General features: G+C 44.0%; 1 protein-coding gene across 1 annotated transcript in view; it reads left to right on the top strand.

Annotated features, from left to right (window-relative positions):
• The first annotated feature begins 435 nt into the window (after window positions 1–435).
• The window catches only part of LOC150065030 (proprotein convertase subtilisin/kexin type 5), a 279,024-nt gene continuing 261,594 nt past the window's right edge, over window positions 436–17,865 (top strand). The window contains exon 1 of the mRNA XM_090329624.1: window positions 436–1,107. Within this exon, the coding sequence (XP_090185750.1) occupies window positions 910–1,107 (198 nt within the window). The 5' untranslated portion in view covers window positions 436–909. The remainder of the gene's footprint in view (window positions 1,108–17,865) is intronic.

Raw genomic sequence — 17,865 nt, 5'->3', positions numbered from 1 at the left:
GAGGTTAAAAATAAATAAATAAACAAATAAACACACAGAAAAAAAAAAGAAACAAAACATGTCCATCCTGGAGCTCCCCTCTCAAGCCTTTTGGAAAGACTTGGAGGTGCAGCCGAGGACCCTGGAGGTTACAGCTTGGATAACCCGGAGGCGCTAGGACCTGGTTGGCGCCTGGCTGCGGCCTCTTTGGGGAGGGCGGGCTGGAGGGGAGGGAGGGAGGGAAGGTAGGGAGGGGGGGCGTTGTGGGAAAGGAGGGGTGTGGGGGGGCGGGGGAGTCATTTATGCAGAGCGGGCGCCGCTGCCATTGCCGCTCACACTCCTCGTGTGCCCGTTGGGAGCCGGAGGGAGCGCAAGGGAGCGGGGGTGGGGGGGGGAAAGAAAGCCTCGGGGTGCGGGGGGGGGGGAAACCCGGGGCCAGCAGAGGGGGAGCCCGGCCGCTGCCTGCACCGCCCCCCACTGGTCATCTCTGGACTCTCGGGGGGCCCGGGGAGGAGCGATCGCCGAGTCTAGAGAGTCCGGGAGCGGAGCCGGCGAGATCCAACTGCTGAGGGCGCCAGTCTCCCTCAGCCGCCTTCCAGCACCCGAGCCGGGGAGGGGAGCGCTCGCCGACCGCCCCGCCGGCCGGCCCAGGGAGCCCGGGGAAGGAAGCCCCGCTCTAGGGATGGTGTAGGAAAGCCGACTGGAGGCTCCCTGCTCGGCTCCCGGTGGCGGAGGTGGTGGGGAGGCTCCGATCGCCCCTGAGCGAGCGGCTGACAAAACCCCGAGCTGGAGCGCGCTCCCGGGGCGGCCCCAGGCCGGAGAAGTTGAAGTTGTTGCGCGCCGCACCGTGTGTGCGCTGAACCCGCCAGCGAGCGCAGAGAACCCGTGGAGGGAGGGGAAGGGCGGGCGAACACGGACGCCGGGACCGTCATGGGCTGGGGCTGGGGCCGCCGCTGCTGCTCCTCCGGGCGGCTGGACCTGCTGTGCACGCTGGCGCTGCTCGGGGGTTGCCTGCTCCCCGTGTGCCGGACGCGCGTCTACACCAACCACTGGGCGGTCAAAATCGCCGGCGGCTTTCCGGAGGCCAACCGCATAGCCAGCAAGTACGGATTCCTCAACCTCGGACAGGTACCGAACCGCGGGGGCTTCGAACCCCGCAGCTGCCCCGGGAAAGGGGTAGCGGTGGGTGGGGGGGTGGGGGGGGTCGGGGAAGGGGTTGGGGTGGTGGTGATGGTGGTAGGGAGGGCGGCTTCGTGTTTCCTCCGGGTCGTGGGGAGGGGCCCCCTTCCCCCTCTTCCAGATGTGCGCTGGCAGCGGTGCGCCCCTACTCCTGGGCGATGCTCTCCGGCTGGCGCGCGCTCCGCCGGGTCGACACACAGACACAGACACAGACACACAGACACTCCGGTCCAACTTGCCAGGCTTCCTGTTTGGTTCACTTGGATTTATTTAGTTAGTTATTTTCCCTCTCTCTCGCTCTCTCTCTTCCCATCCCCTCTTTCTTTCTTTCTTTTTTATTTAATTTTGCCAGCTCTGCGGGGCAGGTAGGAATTCTGGGAATATCGGGTATTTCAGACTTTTGGGGGGAACCTTTCGCCCTAGGAACACTAGTGACTTCAGGTCTCTGCGGGCAGCCCCGGGAAGGTGTGTGTGTGTGTGTGTGTGTGTGTGTGTGTGTGTGTGTGTGTGTGTGTGTGGTGGGTGTGGATGGCGTGGGGGTTTTTTTGGGGGGGATGCAGAGCTCTCTTCAGGGTCACCGGTGAAGCTTCCCGGTCCCCTCCACTTGATGCCTGCTGTCGGGGAGGAAAAGCTTTTCCCGTGAAGGCGACCTGAATGTAACCCAGAGAGAAGTTTCCTGTTCTTAGAGGCGAAGGGAACCGCCGGGCACCCGGGGACGCCGGAGTGCCAGGACTGGAGCTTGGAGGGGTGGGGAGAAGAAAGAGGAGGGAAGAGGGGCGGGGCGCCGGATACCCGTGGATTTGGTGGGGAGGGTGTGGGGGGGAACCTCGCCGCTTCCCCGGCTGGCGCAGGGTCCGCGTGGGGTCTCCCCGGAGTCGGGGGTGGGGTGGGAGGGGGACGATAGAGAGAGGCGATGGAAAACTTCTCCAGGCAGTGCATAGGTTCTGCCTTGGGAAATGGGGAGATTGCCCGAGGGGTGCTGTGTGCCTGTATCCAAGGTGCAGATCCAGGGGAGGCCTGGTGGGACTGGAGTCGGGTGGTCTGCAGGGGCGCAGGGCTTTTTTTAATTATTATTATTTTTAATGGGAGGGGATGCTTCTCAGGAGTTTTCTGCAGAGTTTCCATGCTGGGTGGGGGTGGGGGTGCCAGTCAGTGGATTGTGTTCTATAGCTTGATTGGCAGCGTCGTGGATGTGAAGGCGGTTTGGGGCTGCTGCAAGGTCTTCGCATCTTCGTTCTCTGGCCTCACCCTTTCAGAAGTAGGGGTGCAGAAGGCTGTTATGAGTGGGCCCTATAACGCGCCTCCTCCCAGTTCTAAGCCTGGCTCATGAGTGGGGACCCTCGGGCTAGCCTGGGCTGGCTCGGGGTACTGATGGGGGGAAAGGCGCCCTTCCAGTCCGCGCGCGCTGTGGGGCCGGCGTGCGCTACACGCACCCAGCGAGCCTCTGCCTGGGCTGGGAGAGCTCAAGATGCCATTTGGTGCCACTGGAGCAACAGAGCCCGGATGGTTTCTTGATGCCATTTGCCTATGCGATGCGCTCCACCAAGTCCTAGAAAGCCAGACGTTGTCTCCCCTCCCTCCCCCAGCCCCTGGGCCACCTCGGGGAATGAGGCACCCCGTGAAGACACAGAGCTGCAGTCTTAAGTGTCTAGAAAACGCTCACAGGGTTCTTCGGAACAGGAGGGCGAGGTGTTGCTCTTTGCCCTTTCAGAGGGAGGAACCCTGTGCACTGGAGGCCAGTCTGGTGGAGGACAGAGATCAGGACAAGGGGCATGATTTTTTTTTTCCTCTTCTTTTTTCTTAAACCAGAGCTTAAAGTTGATCTCCTGATCCTGTTACTAACGTGACTGCAAAGACTCACACTGAAAGTTCAATGGTACTGATAATCTCCAAGACATCTTTCAGGTTCAGCCAACATTGAACATCTCCCATATGCCAAGCATAGCTGGAAGGATATTTTTTTTCTTTTTTCTTGTTTTTGGTGTGTGTGTGTGTGTGTGTGTGTGTGTGTGTGTGTGTGTGTGTGGTCTTGGGGCTTGAAGTCAGTGCCTGGGTGTTGTCCCTGAACTTCTGTACTCAAGGCTGAGTAGAGCCACACCTCTACTTCTAGTTTTGGGTGGTTTATTGAAGATAAGAGTGTCATGAACTTTCCTGGAACTGGGAGGAGCTGGGATTACAGGTGTGAGCCACCAGCACCTGGATGATACAACTTATTTCAAGTATGATCTTCTTTCATGCCTATCACTTCACATACAGCTGATGAGGAAAGCAGGACTGTTGAGAAGCTGACCCCATGAGATCAGCAGATAGATAGTGGCAATGCTGAGGCGAGGACTATGGTCCAGGCCCACTCCCTAGGGATCCTGCCTTTTAATGAATCCTTCTGACTGCCACCTCCATCCCTTGTGGAGGAAAGAAGGAGAAAAGAAACTCTCCCTAGCCCTGAATTCTTCTTTCGTGGCTCCAAAACAAAAATCTAGTCCCAGTTCACAAACATTCAGTTTATACAAACCTATGCTCGCCAAGGTAGTTACCTGTATCTTTCTGAACTCACATAGAGGGTAACATGGATATTGCAGGATCTAGAAGATTCTCTAGTGATGGAAAAAACTTGTCATCCACCTCCATGTGTGTGTGTGTGTGTGTGTGTGTGCGTGTGTGTGCGCACGCGCGCGTGCACGCGCTCGTGTGTGCACTTGGTACAGAGGTTTAAACTCAGGGCTCTCTAGGCTTGCTTTCTACCACTTAGATCACACTTCCAGTTCTCGCTTTTTGTTGGTTCACTGGAGGTAAGAGTCACACTGACTTCCCTGCCCCGGGCTGTCTTGAAATCTCAGATATGGGCCTCCTGAGTAGCCAGGATCACAGCGTGAGCCACAGGCGTTGCCTGGCCCAACTCACAAGTCATGTTCTTCTGCCTCCCAGAACTTTAGAAAAATGCCTTTATTGCGTGAAGATCCTTGGCTTGGCATTTTAAAAGTCATACCAAAGAAAGTTTACATACAAATAGTACCAAATGCTGATTATTTTGACTTTTACAGTGCCCATAAGGACACTTAGTGCATATTGAGGTTGCATAGAAGCCCTGGAATTGATGCCATGACCTTTGTAAAAAGATCTACTGCTCTACAGTATAAAGCATTTCCCCCTCCAGATCAAAGGAGCTAAGCCTATACTAAGTCTTTGGGATGGGGAACTGAGTTCACACATGCAAGGACCAAATGTATTTCTTATTTATCCTTTACTGCTCTGGCCTTTTCACACCTTAGACCTTGTTTTGTTATTCTTTCTAGCAATAAGCCATCTGTGATTCAGCTGAGGGCAGTAACTAATTTGCAAATGTTTCTGGAATAGTCTCCTGTTTTTGTCCATTTGGACATAGAGTCTCATCTTCTTTTTTTGTTGAAAATTGAAACTATGACTGGTAATTATTCCTGAAGCCATTTACTATCTTGGTAGTACTTTTGATATCTTCTGCATGATAGTCTATTAGATGAGTAAGATAGTGAATTTTCACAGTAAAAAAAGCCTCAATTTTGACAGCTTACTCAGAATGTCAATGTAATGGTTTGCTATAGTATCTTAGCGTTTAAAAGCCACCAGAGATATGCTTTCTGGCCTGGAGATTTCAATAGAAAAAGCATAGGCTGTCTCTACTGTTCCTAAATGACAGGATATGCTGAGTAACACAAAAGCAATCAGACAAACAAGCAACAGGGACAGGCCTTTATAAAGCAAGAGTAATGAAGGTTTTCTTGCCTCTGGTTATAGAGATTGCATTATGCTTTCAGAAGTTTTCACAAAACGTGTATATTTTATGAATAGCTATACCTTGACATACCAAAGTGATAGCTAACCATAATCGATGTTCATCCTTGTTATCATGCCAGCATATATCCTGTTTTGCTTGATAGTGCCTTGGCTACAGAAAGCTTTGTTTATAGACTTTCTTCTTAGTATGTAGCACTGGCATCACTTGCTTGGCTGGCTAAAGGGAAGGAGAAGCACATGTCCATTAGCCTTCATGAAGAAGGGAAGAGGCCTCTGTCCTCTGTCATTAATCTCAGCAATTAATCATCCTGTGCTCTGACCCTTTGAGTTTAAAGTCTACCAGTTAGAGAATTTAAATTATATATCAAAAAATAAAACTGAACATATTGCTCATTGTAGACATTTGTGTATATTAGATCTATACTAAGGAATTATTTTCTAGATGATGATGATGATGATGATGATGATGATGATGACAACAACGACAATGGACAATTAATATATTGATCACTCTGTAACTTGCCTATAATCCTGGATTCAAGAATTGAATTGTCACATCTTGAACAAGTCTCCAGGAATAAAAACCAGGTACAAGCAAGACTTAGGTACTTTACTTGAAGTTTCCTTAAACATCATATGGACTTCTGCAGAGGCCATAGGCAAGGCTGTAGACCTAGAAAGTCACTGAATTTATGGAGCCCTCTTCCTTCATGTGCAAAATGATAAAAGTCTCTAGATAACAGAGTGAGTTAACTATGCATTGGCCAGGACCTAATCGAGCTTACTGTGAGATCTGTTGACTCTGAATCAGAGGAGAAAGAATGAAGTAAGTGAAACCAAAATGTAAATGTGGGGAAAGAAAGACATTTGAAAAATGACAGATGTTTTGAACTCAGGATCTATCACTTGCTAGAAAGGTGCTCTACCTCATGGGCCATACCCTGAGCTGAGGAAAAGCCTAAAATCTGTTCCTTGTTTATCCTTTATATATTACAGGATGGATGGCCAGGCTGGTAGCTAATGCCTATAATCCAAAAGTTGAAATCTCAGGATTGTAGTTCAAAGCCAACTAATCCATCAGTAGCTTTGAATGAAAAACCTAAGGGATAGAACCCAAGTCCCTGAGTTCAAGTCCTAGTCCAGGAACCAAAACATAAAAGCAGGATAAGCTTGGCAGGAGATAGAGTGGAAGGATAAAAGTATTTGAAGACTAATTCTTTTGTGAAACATCTTATGGAAGTTTATTATGTTCAATCTTGTGTTTGGAGTCATATCTTGATTCTGAATGTAGTTTACCTGGGTAAAGTCTGAAGAATAATTTTTCAAATAAGTAGAAAGGGATGCTTGAGCAGAAGAATCTTGCTCAGAGATGTCCTGAACCTCCCTGCTTGACTGATTGTTTGTGAGAAATGGTGAAATGATGATAACCGGTGTGGAGGGTGCCTTGGTGACTGTGGATGGAATTAGAGGACTCAGTAAACCTGTTGCATTGTGTGGTAGTAGACTAGAGGCCCTTAGTAGTAATTCTGTGATATTTTGTAAACAAGTGTAAACTGATGCTATAATACCAGGCTGGTTCTTGTGCAGCACATCTGGCTTTGTATAAGGCAGCTGTTCACATCCAAGAACCTGAGCCTTGACCTCAACTAGCTACTCACACATGCATTTTTCTCATGATGAAGTAAATGGGGTGGGGGAGGAGAATCAAGGAACCTTGGCTGGAAAGAGTCATTTAGAGGGCATGGCCTGAAGATGGTGGGTCTGTGACATTAACCTCATAGACCAGGAATGGCTTGTTATGTGGCCCATGAGGATTTAGGGGTCTGTTTGAAATGAAAAACTGCATATTTTGTGAGCCTCAAAGCAACTGAATTTGCCTTATCACTCTCTTTCATGGGCTGATATCCAGAGGTTTTAACCTTAAAGGTCAGCCAGAGAAGCAGGGTAGTATTATGCTGGGAAAATATCCAATTCTGTCTGACTCTGGCTGAGAGAGAGGGAGCCCTGACCCAGAAATATCCCCTGGGCTGGGAGGGATATCTGTGTTGCTTGTCCAAGTTCTGTGAAACAGTGTCTGGGTTTTCCCCAGGCCTGAAGTATTTCCAGGTATCTTTGTACCTCAGGGTATATCCCTCTGTTAATTCTGATTCAATTCGATGACAAAAAGCTTTTAGCTTTCTGTGTATACATATACATGCAAACTTGTTTCCTCATTATCTATCTATCTATCTATCTATCTATCTATCTATCTATCTATCTATCTATCTATCTATGTCAGTACTTGCTCTCAAATTCAAGGTCTGATCACTCTCCCTTAGATTTGTTGCTCAAGGTTGGTGCTCTACCACTTAAGCCACACCTCCACTGAAGGATTTTTGATGGTTAATTGTAGAGATGAGTCTCATAGGCTATCTGGGCTGGCTTTAAACCTCAGTCCTCAAATCTTAGCCCCCTAAGTAACTAGGATTAGAGTCCTGAGTCACTCATGCTCACCTCCTTTTTTGTTTTTAATCCAAATAGTATTTGCACAGAACTCAGAGTGACATGATCCGGAGTCCAGATCACAGGGTGACATTTAAAGGCATTAAAGAAGAAGGATCCCTGTTAATGAATCCCTTAACTTAGATCAGTCCCTAGCAGGAAAATGAGACCTGAAAGAAAAGACTAGAGTTGGGCTTGAATGAAATTCAAGATGATTTCATTCCCAATTTGACTTATTTTTCAAATAAGGGACCGTGTTATGTATTCCATTCACCTCATATGATGGAGGTGAAAATCGGGTGTCCTAATAATGAAAATGAGCATCTAGGTAAAAGGAGGCACAGAGAACATTATGTATTTGTTATGGCACCAGGGAGCTGCTCACAGGAAAAATAGAAGAATGCTGTGGTTAGTGCAGGCCTCCATAGAGGACCAGTTTGTGATTTTCCACATTCTTACGATTGCTCTGAGGATGTCATGGGATAGAAAGGGAGAGGTGTTGGTGATGTGTGCCTGCTCCTCCTGGAGCTTCTACTTTCCCAACAGTGTGGACGTAAGGTGTGGGACTGGGGTAAATGACCAGACAACCAGCTAAATTTTCCTGGGTTCTTGTACAGTTCTAATATGTATAACATATATAGACAATATAGACATTGCAAGAGAAAATTATTTGTTCATTGGTTTATGTTTTGTATGATGATATGGTACCCGGGTTTGAATTCAGGGCATAGGTTTTCTCCCTTAGCTTTTTCACTCTAGTCTGGTGCTCTACCAGCCTTTTCTTTGGCAGTTAATTGAAGATAAAAGTCCCATGTACCTTTCTTGCCCAGGCTGACTGACTTTGAACTTCAACCCTTATCTCTCAGCCTCCTGAATAGCTACGATTATACGCATGAGCCAGTCGTGCCCAGCTGCCATTAACTTAGTTAGTGGTAAAATCAATACTGACCACAACCAACATTAATGATGACATTTTGTTGAGTCACAGAAATATGAATGAGTTTGCCTAGGAGGCTATTGTGTTTCATCTAGTTATAGAATATATATATATGATTGATATATAATGGAATATATACAATATTCCAGCTGAGCTCTGCTGTACTTTTCTGAGCTGAAGGCTTCTGAATCATGAAAAATGAAGAGTTTGGATTTAAAAACAAAAGCGATTAGGAGATTGTCTAATTGCAAAGTCAGAGTTAGTGCTCATAGCTGCTATTTCTGTGATTCCATGTTTTAGCTTCAATCTCAGACAAGTGTTTTTGACAAAGTCTTACTACCTGTCTTACCCAGTATTGACATGAATCCCCCAATAGCCTCCAGTTGGTATTAATCACTGAGTGAGGTCATGTCCCTATATTCAGGCCAATTTGTCCAGAGGGGTGGCAGAACTTGGGTGGGTCAGCTTAAGGCACGTGGCCAACCTTGCTTGCAGTGTGGGAGATGTTGACCTTTATGAAGCCGTCCAACATTCGGGGAGGGATAGTTCCCTAAAGGAAAATGAAATGCTGTTACTAGAGTAAGGGAAAACAGATGTAAGGCAAGGAATAGTCCCACAACAGATCAGATTATATAAGGCAATAAATGCCTAGGTGAGGGAGTTTCAATATTATCAGGGAGGATAAGATTAAAAATCCTTAAGGAGAGAGAGACTCTATTGAAGGTGAGAGTCCATCAGATTATATACAGATCATAAGACATTCTCTGTTCTCAAGAGTCTAGGTCTTTTCTTTTTTAGCTCATAACTGCCATCCAGTAAGAACAAGATGAGGGAATTCTGGGCATGAAAATATGGTTCAGTCATACCCAAGAAGAAAAGAGCATATAAAGAACTGGAGGAGGCAGAGAGGCTACGGGGATAAGGAAAATGGAAGTTCTGATAATGAAAAGATTTGGAAAGTCTCAGGGAGGTGAATTCATCAAGGCTTGCTAAGTAGAAGTAGGGGAGGAAGAGGAAGAAGAATGTGATTATATCTGTAAACTTTTAGCTTGTGGAAAGGAGAATGGTGGTCTCAGAACCTCATTATGGAAATCAGGACAACCTGTAAGACAATTGTAAAACAAGAGTAAAACCATTGTATGCTTGTATATCTGTAATCTCAGTTCTTCAGGATGGGGAGGTGGGGGAGGAAGGAAGGGAGAGAGATAGAGGTAAAAGAGTCAAAGAGCCCAGACAAAAGCCTGGAACCTTTTGTGAAAAATAAACTCAAAATCAAAAAAGTTAGGGGGTATCACTCAAGTCATGTTCAAATCCCAGTCTCGCCAAAACAACAACAACAACAAAAATAACAGATTCTTGGTCGAACATTAGTTTTAAATTTATTTTTATAGTATATATAAAATGTACAACATCATATTTTGCTATATACATATATATAGACATCATTGATATATTAATATCAATGTATTCTAAGTAAACATAAGCAAATGACTTCAATGGTTGTCTCTGTGTTTATGTACTAATAGGAAATAAAATGTAGGTTTCTAACAGCATTCATAAGCAATTCAAGGTTTACAACCTGCAGTACTTTTCTGTACATTAGGTCTCTGCAAGTTCTCATCCTGTGGAAGAATACTCTTTGATTTGGTCTCCATGTTTATTTATCCTGCCCCATCTCCTGTAACCATTATTCTGTTTTGTTTCTGTACAGGTGGCTTTTTTCCCCCTTAGGATTCTCTATGAAAGTCAGTTCATCAGTGTTAGTTTTTTGTTTGTTTGTTTTATTTTGCTGCTGGTACTGGACTGGGGTAGAACTCAGAGACCTTCTTAGCTCTTAATACCCTACCACTGGAGCCATATCTATGGTGTTTTTTTGTTTGTTTGTTTTTGTTTTTGTTTGCCAGTCCTGGGTCTTGAACTCAGGGCCTGGGTGCTGTCCTTGGACACTTTTGCTCAAGGGTTTTTGCCACTTGAACTACAGTGCCACTTCTGGCTTTTTCTGTGTATGTGGTTCCGGGGAATTGAACCCAGGGCTTAGTGCATACTAGGTGAATACTCTAGTGATAATGTGCTCTACCACTAGGCCACCCTCCAAGTCCCTACTGTTGGTGTTTTGCTGGTTAATTTGAGATAGAATATCAGATTTTCCTGGCTAGTCAGGCCTCAAATTGTGATTTGGGGATATAGATGTAAGCTACCAGTGCCCGGCTAAAATATCTTTTGGGAGATGATTCTGAGGTTTGAACTCAGGGCCTAACACTTACTAGGCAGGCACTTGACCACTGGAATCATGCCCCCAGCCCTGCTCTTCCACTATTTAAATGTCCCTTTTCATTCTTATAGATGTCAAAGATTAGAAACAGCAGTCATCTTTGTGTGTGTGTGTGTGTGTGTGTGTGTGTGTGTATGTGTGTGTGTGTGTGTGTGTGTGAAGCCACACACCCATTCTTCCACTGGTCTGTAATTCCTTGAGTCTAGGGTGGGTTTCTGACACCTAGAACAGAGACATATGGCCTGGGGAAGCATGGATGGTGGCAGAGTGGGCAGGAGACACAAAAGGCTTTGGTAGACAGAGGGAAGTTAGAAAAAGAAGAGGAACACTGGTGCCTCTGAGCCCACAGAGGAATAAAAGGCAAGTGGACTCTAAGGAGTTCCTATCGGGGTGTGAATAAACAAAATACATGGTGTCAAGTGTCCTTACTCTCAGGCACTGAAGAGCTGCAGGCCACCTGCAGATAGTAAGGACTGGGCCCAAGTGAGAACTGATGGTACCACAGTGTGTGGGAACCTTTACAGGAAATTCTGCTAACAACCAAAGTAGATCACTATAAAAATGAAGTGTCAAATAGCCACGAAGTCATTTACTGTTTGTATTTATTATTTAGGTATTGATTAAACAGATATGTAAAAAATAGTGAATCATGGATCTGTTATGCCTTCTTTTGTTCTTTTCTAATTTATGCACAAGGGCACCATTTTTGGAGGGCGGGGGTGGGCTTGGTCATAAGGCTTGAACTCAGGACCTGAGTGCTGTTCCTGAGCTTTATTTCCTCAAGGCTTTTTTTCCTCTACTACTTTGAACCACAGCTCCATTTCCAGTTTTTAGGTAGATAAGAGTCTCATGGACTTTCCTGCCCATTCCGGCTTTGAATTGCAGTCATCAGATATCAGTTTCCTGAGTAGCTACAATTACAGGTGTGAGCTATCAGCTCCTGGCAAAGGCACCATTTTGCAGTAATTGACCAGTGTATGAATTTGTGGTGAGGAAGGAGGTGAGGTCAAAATAGGACAAAAGGACAAAAGAATGGTATGGGCTTAGGGACTAGAAATGAAAAATAAAAATGGAGGGCCAGCTTGATAAACCAGAGAGATGGTGGGTAGATGAGAGCCACCCAAGAAAAGTTTTATCAGGTACTAAGTAGATCTTGAAATCCTAGATGTGGTCACACAGGTAGAGTAATAGATAGAGAACAGAGGAGGGCTAGTGGGTTAAAAGGAGTCAGGGAAATGGCTTCAGCAATATTGGAAGGCTTGTTAGTGGGGATTGCAAAGCATTGTGCCAGTCTACCCACTGAGCAGATAAACACAAGGCTTGCTTGTATTCTAATTCTTTTGGGATAAACGTAGGCATTATCTCTGTTTTACACAACTGCGTGCTATTATTCAAACAGCAGGTCTTATACCAACTTAAGGGATAAAGGCAGACACATTGGTGATTGCTTTCAACTCCCAAATGTATTTTCCCTTATTTGACTTGAAAATTGAAGATTGAAGGGAGCATTGCCTCTAGAAGAAACAGCATCAACAGTGAATGCAAAAGCAGAAATCATATTTAAAGATGGTTTTCAAATGGGGTATGCTATGTCATGTTTGAGGTTCTCTTCCAACTCAGGTTGTGACAGAGCTGTGTCTCTAGTGTAATGAATAATAGTAACTATAATGAATTCACATGTCACAAAGTCTGCCCTTCATACACAAATTGTTTTGGTAGCACAATGAAGCTGAATCCTGAACGTTTCTTTTATGTATTTTACTAAAGTTTACTGCCTACAGGAGTACAGAGATATTTTAAACTGTGCCTTTTAAAATTATTTATAGGTTGTTCTTTTTATAATATATGACACTTTAAGATGGCTCTGTAATATTATATTAATCTCGTTTGCATTGGTATGTTAATCTGTATGTTAATTTAGGGTTAGTATCACAAAAGAAATACTAAGCTACTCATAATCTTTAGTGCATTATCTGGGAGGTTAATTTTCTTTGAGGGAAATTACATTTTGGATAACATGTCAGCATTGAAATGAAGATTTAATTAAAAGCAAGTCTTTCCCAGTGTCCTAGCATGACAATCTCTCTACTCTCTCTACCCCCTCTCCTTCTTCTCCTCTTTTTCTCCTTCCCTCCCTTTCTCCCTTTCTCTTTGTGTGTGTGCTTGTGTGTGTGTGTAGTGTGTATACTCAAGAGCTGATGTTGTTATAGTAAGTATTACATATATGAAGTCTGGGGAGGCTCTTCCAGCTGTAAAAGTATACTATTCCCTGCGTGTCTGCGTTTCAAGGCTTATACCTTCTTTTCTCAAGTACACATTTCTCAACCAAAATAAATCTGGGCTCACAAGTTGGCAAATAGTTCAGGGAAAGGACACAATCTCTGGACTTTTGTAAGCAGGATACCTATAGCTGAATAGATTCATCCTGGGCCTATTCTAGTTGCATTAAATATGTGTGTGTGCGTGCGTGCGTGCCTGTGTGCGTGCGTGTGTGTGTGTGTGTGTGTGCTTTTTCGAAAAGCATCCATTTCAAAGTTTCCTAAATAAAAACTAATCTACCCTATGGGATTTACTACAGTGTGAGTTGAAGGGAAAGCTCTTTTCTTTCTTGATATAAGAGCTTAAACTCAGGATCTCATGCTCTCACTTGGGCTTCTTACTCATGGTTGACACTGCCACTTAACCTATGCATGCATTCCAGCATTTTGCTGGTTAACTGGATGTAGAATCTCTCATAGCCTTCTACCGAGGCTGAACTTCTGGATCTCAGGCTTCTAAGTAGTTGAGGTTACAGGTGTGAACTACTAGTGCTGCAGTGTCTTTCCTCTATCTTTTAAGCCATGGGGCATGTTTTTTACTGGGCTTGTGCTCAGAACCAGCTAATTATGTTTGGAACCATCTTTCTAAATGCTGTTTTCTCTGGTTCATCACAGGATGATGGCATTTCATCCTAGTTGTTAGCTTATTTGGAAAGCCAGTGTGTGTGTGTGTGGTGGGGGGAGGAACAGTCCCTTCACCAATCTGTCACAGGCTTTTTTCTTGTTTTTGCATTTCTTTAGAGATACATTTTTTTACTAAAGAATTTATTAACATCATATTTCAAATGATGTGTTTAACAAACAAATAATCAAGAAGGAAATCTCTATATACAGTCACTAGCACTTAGATTTTTAAATGAATGATGCTTAAAATTTTATTTTATTGTCAGGGTGATGTATAGAAGGCTTACAGTTACACTCAAAAGGTAGTGATAGGCTGGGAGTTTGGCCTAGTGGTAGAGTTCTTGCCTAGCATACACCGAGCCCCAGGTTCGATCCCACAGTACCAGATACATAGAAAAAAGCTGGAAATGGTGCTGTGGCTCAAGTAGTAGAGTGCTAGCCTTGAGAAAAAAAATCCAAGGACAGTGCTCAAACCCCATGAGTTCAAGCCCCATGACTGGAGAAAAAAGAAGAGGTAGTGAGTGTATTCCTTTTTGAACATTGTTACCCCCTCCCATGTTTTTCTCCCACTTTTCTTCCCTTCAGCCCCTCCCAAATTGTAAAGTTCATTTCCAACAGATTGTCTTGTTACTATCACTGTTGCACTGGTGGTTGACCCTTTGTCCTTTTGTCGCAAGCTTTTATTTTTTCATGCTAAAATATTCATTGCACTCATTGATTTATTCAAAAAGATACTACAAAAAATTAGAATAAAACCCTCAACAACCCACAAAGCAAGGGAAATATTTTCAAATAATATCCGATGGGGGACTTGGATTTAAAATATACACTTAGCAATAAAAAGATCAATTGCTCAATTAAAAATGAGCAATAATGACCTGAATAAGATTATTTCAAATTTACTAGTATTGTTGGATAGCAAATCATGTTAGTAGACTAAGAAATAACCAGAGTGCACAAACTACTTTAGTTGGGTTGGTGCAGGGGGCTCATCAAGAAGAAACACTAACTAGACACTTCAGTGTTATGAAGGAACCAACTACAAAGTGGTCTGGGGTGGTGAGGGGTCCACACAGAAGGAGATTGCAAAGGCAAAGTCCTAGGGGAGGAAGCCAGGCAAGCTGATATCAATAGAGTCTGATAAAGATGTTCAATGAGATGATAGTGAGGATGGTCTGAATGTTTAATTTTGGAACTGTTCCTTTTTGGCTTAGAAGCCACTGTTAGCTCCCATTAGTCCACTGCATTAAGAATTCCTTCTCACTGCATTAAGAATTCCTTCTCTAGTTTTGAAAGGCCTTGACACATCCTCTCTCCTACTCTGTCCTTGAATAAAACCAACCAGACTTCCATTGCATCCCCAGATACCATGCTGAATGCTTTCTTGTTTCTAGAGTATTGTTACTGCCTTGCTTTTCTGGAAATTTTATCTCATCTCAGATCTCACTTCTTTGCCTATACCTTGCTCTAGAAGTATAGTTAAAATAAACTTAAAAATTACTCAGATTTTCCAATTCTTTGACTCCCATGGTAATTTTCCCAAAATTCTCTCAGAAAAGTTAATGTAGTTTAAGTTTCGCATTGTTTCTTCTTATTGGAAGACTTTATTACTACTCTACCATGTAGCATGCTACCTTGTTCTTTAGAAACAATCACTACTATGTAGTGTCTGGACCATGAAGTATGTTACAGACATGCATTCTATATGCAAAGTAAACCTGAGCAGAAGAAAAAAATTGCAAATTTCTATTACCAGCCTTGTCAATAGAAAGGCCCATTTGTTCATAGTATATGCCATAAAGGGGATCTGGTGAAAAGCAGTGATTCCAGGATCCATGCATCATTCATTGTGCGTGGACTCTGAAGCCCAAATTTCCTAGGAAGTAGCCTCACACTCGCCTCTTAGCATCTCAAATCTTGGCACTGTCGACCTCAGGGCCATTCTTTTTCATGCTGACTTCCATGATCTTTTTTTTTTTTTTAATATGAGTCACAGCCTTCAATGTGACAATATCCTCTTAGATAACCAGCTTATCCAGAGAGTGAGGTGACTTCTCCACCCATTCTGGAGACTCCTAAAGAATGATGATAATGACTTCTCAGAAAGTGGACATCTTGAGTCTATTAGGAAAATGGAAGAAGAACATCACATCTCTTCTACAAAGAGATGGTCTACTCATAGAGTTTCAGCTCACTGGTAGCTTTGAAACAACGAGAATAGCAACATGAGCATATTGAGTTTGGCTTTGAGGGCCCTAAAAGCTCCACATGAAAGAAAGAGTAGAATCATTGATGCTTGCAGACTTCATGGCAAGACCTACCTACTCTGGCCATTCTGAAGGGCCTAAACTCTGAAGTGAAAAGCTTAATGAGAGAAAGGATTTGCAGATTCCAGAACAAACACATAAATTAAGCCCTGCAGTTTAAATCTTAAGGAGTGGCTTCTGAAATATCCTTGGAGATAGGAAACAAACTCAGGACAAATAGAACAAGTATTCATTGGGAGTGAACTCCTTTTCATGACAGAAGAAACGTTCTCTTGGTTGGGTGATATGGCCTGAAGCCAGCTTCTCTCCACTGAGATGGGTCTGCCTATCTGACCTATTCCATTTTTTTTTAAATCAGATCGAAGTGTCAAATGAACAGGCCCTCTGCCTCATAAGGCTGATAGCAGAGAAAGATGAGTTGCTATTTTCTGGAACAGATGAAAGAGATGGGAAAGCTGAGTTTTCTCATGGGATATAAGATTTGGAGTAGAGAACTTTTTCCTTCTCTCATTTGTGATGGTCTCACTACCAAATTTATTTTTAAATTTTTTCCAGTCCTGGGGCTTGGACTCAGGGCCTGAGCACTGTCCCTGGGCTTTCTTTAAGGCTAGTACTCTACCACTTGTGCCACTGCACTACTTCTAGCTTTTTCTGTGTATGTGGTACTAAGGAATCATACCCAGGACTTTGTGCACGCTAGGCAAGCACTCTACCACCAGGCCACATTCCTGGCCCCTAGATACTCTTCATTATATATTTTTTTGCCAGTCATGGGGCTTGAACTCAAGGCCTGAGTACTTTCCTTGGGCTTTCTCAAGGCTAGAGCTCTGCCACTTGAGCCACAGCACCACTTCCAGCTTTTTCTATGTATGTGGTACCAAGGAATTGAACCTAGGTCTTCGTGCATGCTAGGCAAGCATTCTACCACTAGGCCAAACTCCCAGCCCTTAGATACTCATTCATTTAGAAGGATACACTCAGGAAATGAAACTAATAAACCAGAGATGAGTAAAAGAAGCACAGATAGATACAGACCACTATAATTATTAGTACTTTCCACTCAAGTTTTTTTGACTCTCTTGGCCATTGGATAAGATTGAATTTCCCTATATTTGGAGTTAAATGTGACCAGGTGACTTTAGTCAGTGAGTGAAATGTGAACAAAAGTGACATATGTCCCTTCCTGAAGGTTTTGTGGCAGTCTGCATCTGCCTGGGTGGTTGGCAGCATTCCAGGCAGTGCTGCATGCTTTATTAGCCTGTGTCCTTGGGGCTTTTAAACAGCACTCCCCCAGTCAGTGCCCAGTGGACATGAGGAAGAAATAAACCTTTGTTCAAATTACTGTATTTCACGGGGTCATTTGTTATCACAGTAGAACTTTGCCCATCCTGACTAATAACGAAAGTCCAATCTCAAAGAGTTTGTTTCCTTAGTGTCAAGCACAGTATGGACTCAAGGGTGAACATGGCAAGAGACCTCTGTGAATGCTCTGGTCTCCACTTTGCATTTTGCTCCCATTCACTTGATAATTACATGTGTCACAAAGCAAAAAGCAAAACAGGAACTTGTGAATGTGTGTACTTATACTTCTGTGTTAGAGGAAATTTATACTTTTTGAAGGTAACCTTGAAGATCCTTGAGCTTAGTTGCCCTTCAAGTTGTTTCTCTGTCTCCCTGTTGCACACTGACTCTCAGCTCTTTGGATGAGTTCAGATATACTTGTTAGTGATTGGTAAGCCTTAGAAAATTCAAGGTTTTTCTTTGAATTTTCCAGAAAGATAGACATCTAGGGTGTTGCAGGTTGTCTTCCATTTTTCTCATCAAATGAAAAATAACACATTAAATTTGCATTTCAAAAGATGGTTGCCACAGTCCCAGCTACTCTAGAGACTGAGTCCTAGATTTCAAGGCCAGCCTGGGCAACATAATGATACATTAGCTTACATACATCCACACCCACACCCACACACACCCAAACACCCCCCCCCACATACACTCGAAAGGAAGAAAGAAAGAAATGATTGTGTAAAGCAGAAA

The sequence above is a fragment of the Megascapheus bottae genome, chromosome 3 (assembly GCF_031878675.1).
Source record: "Megascapheus bottae isolate mThoBot1 chromosome 3, mThoBot2.hap1, whole genome shotgun sequence".
NCBI classification, from domain to species: Eukaryota; Metazoa; Chordata; class Mammalia; order Rodentia; family Geomyidae; genus Megascapheus; species Megascapheus bottae.
The sequence above is the reverse complement of the archived record's forward strand: the minus strand, read 5'-3'. Positions and strand labels throughout refer to the sequence as shown.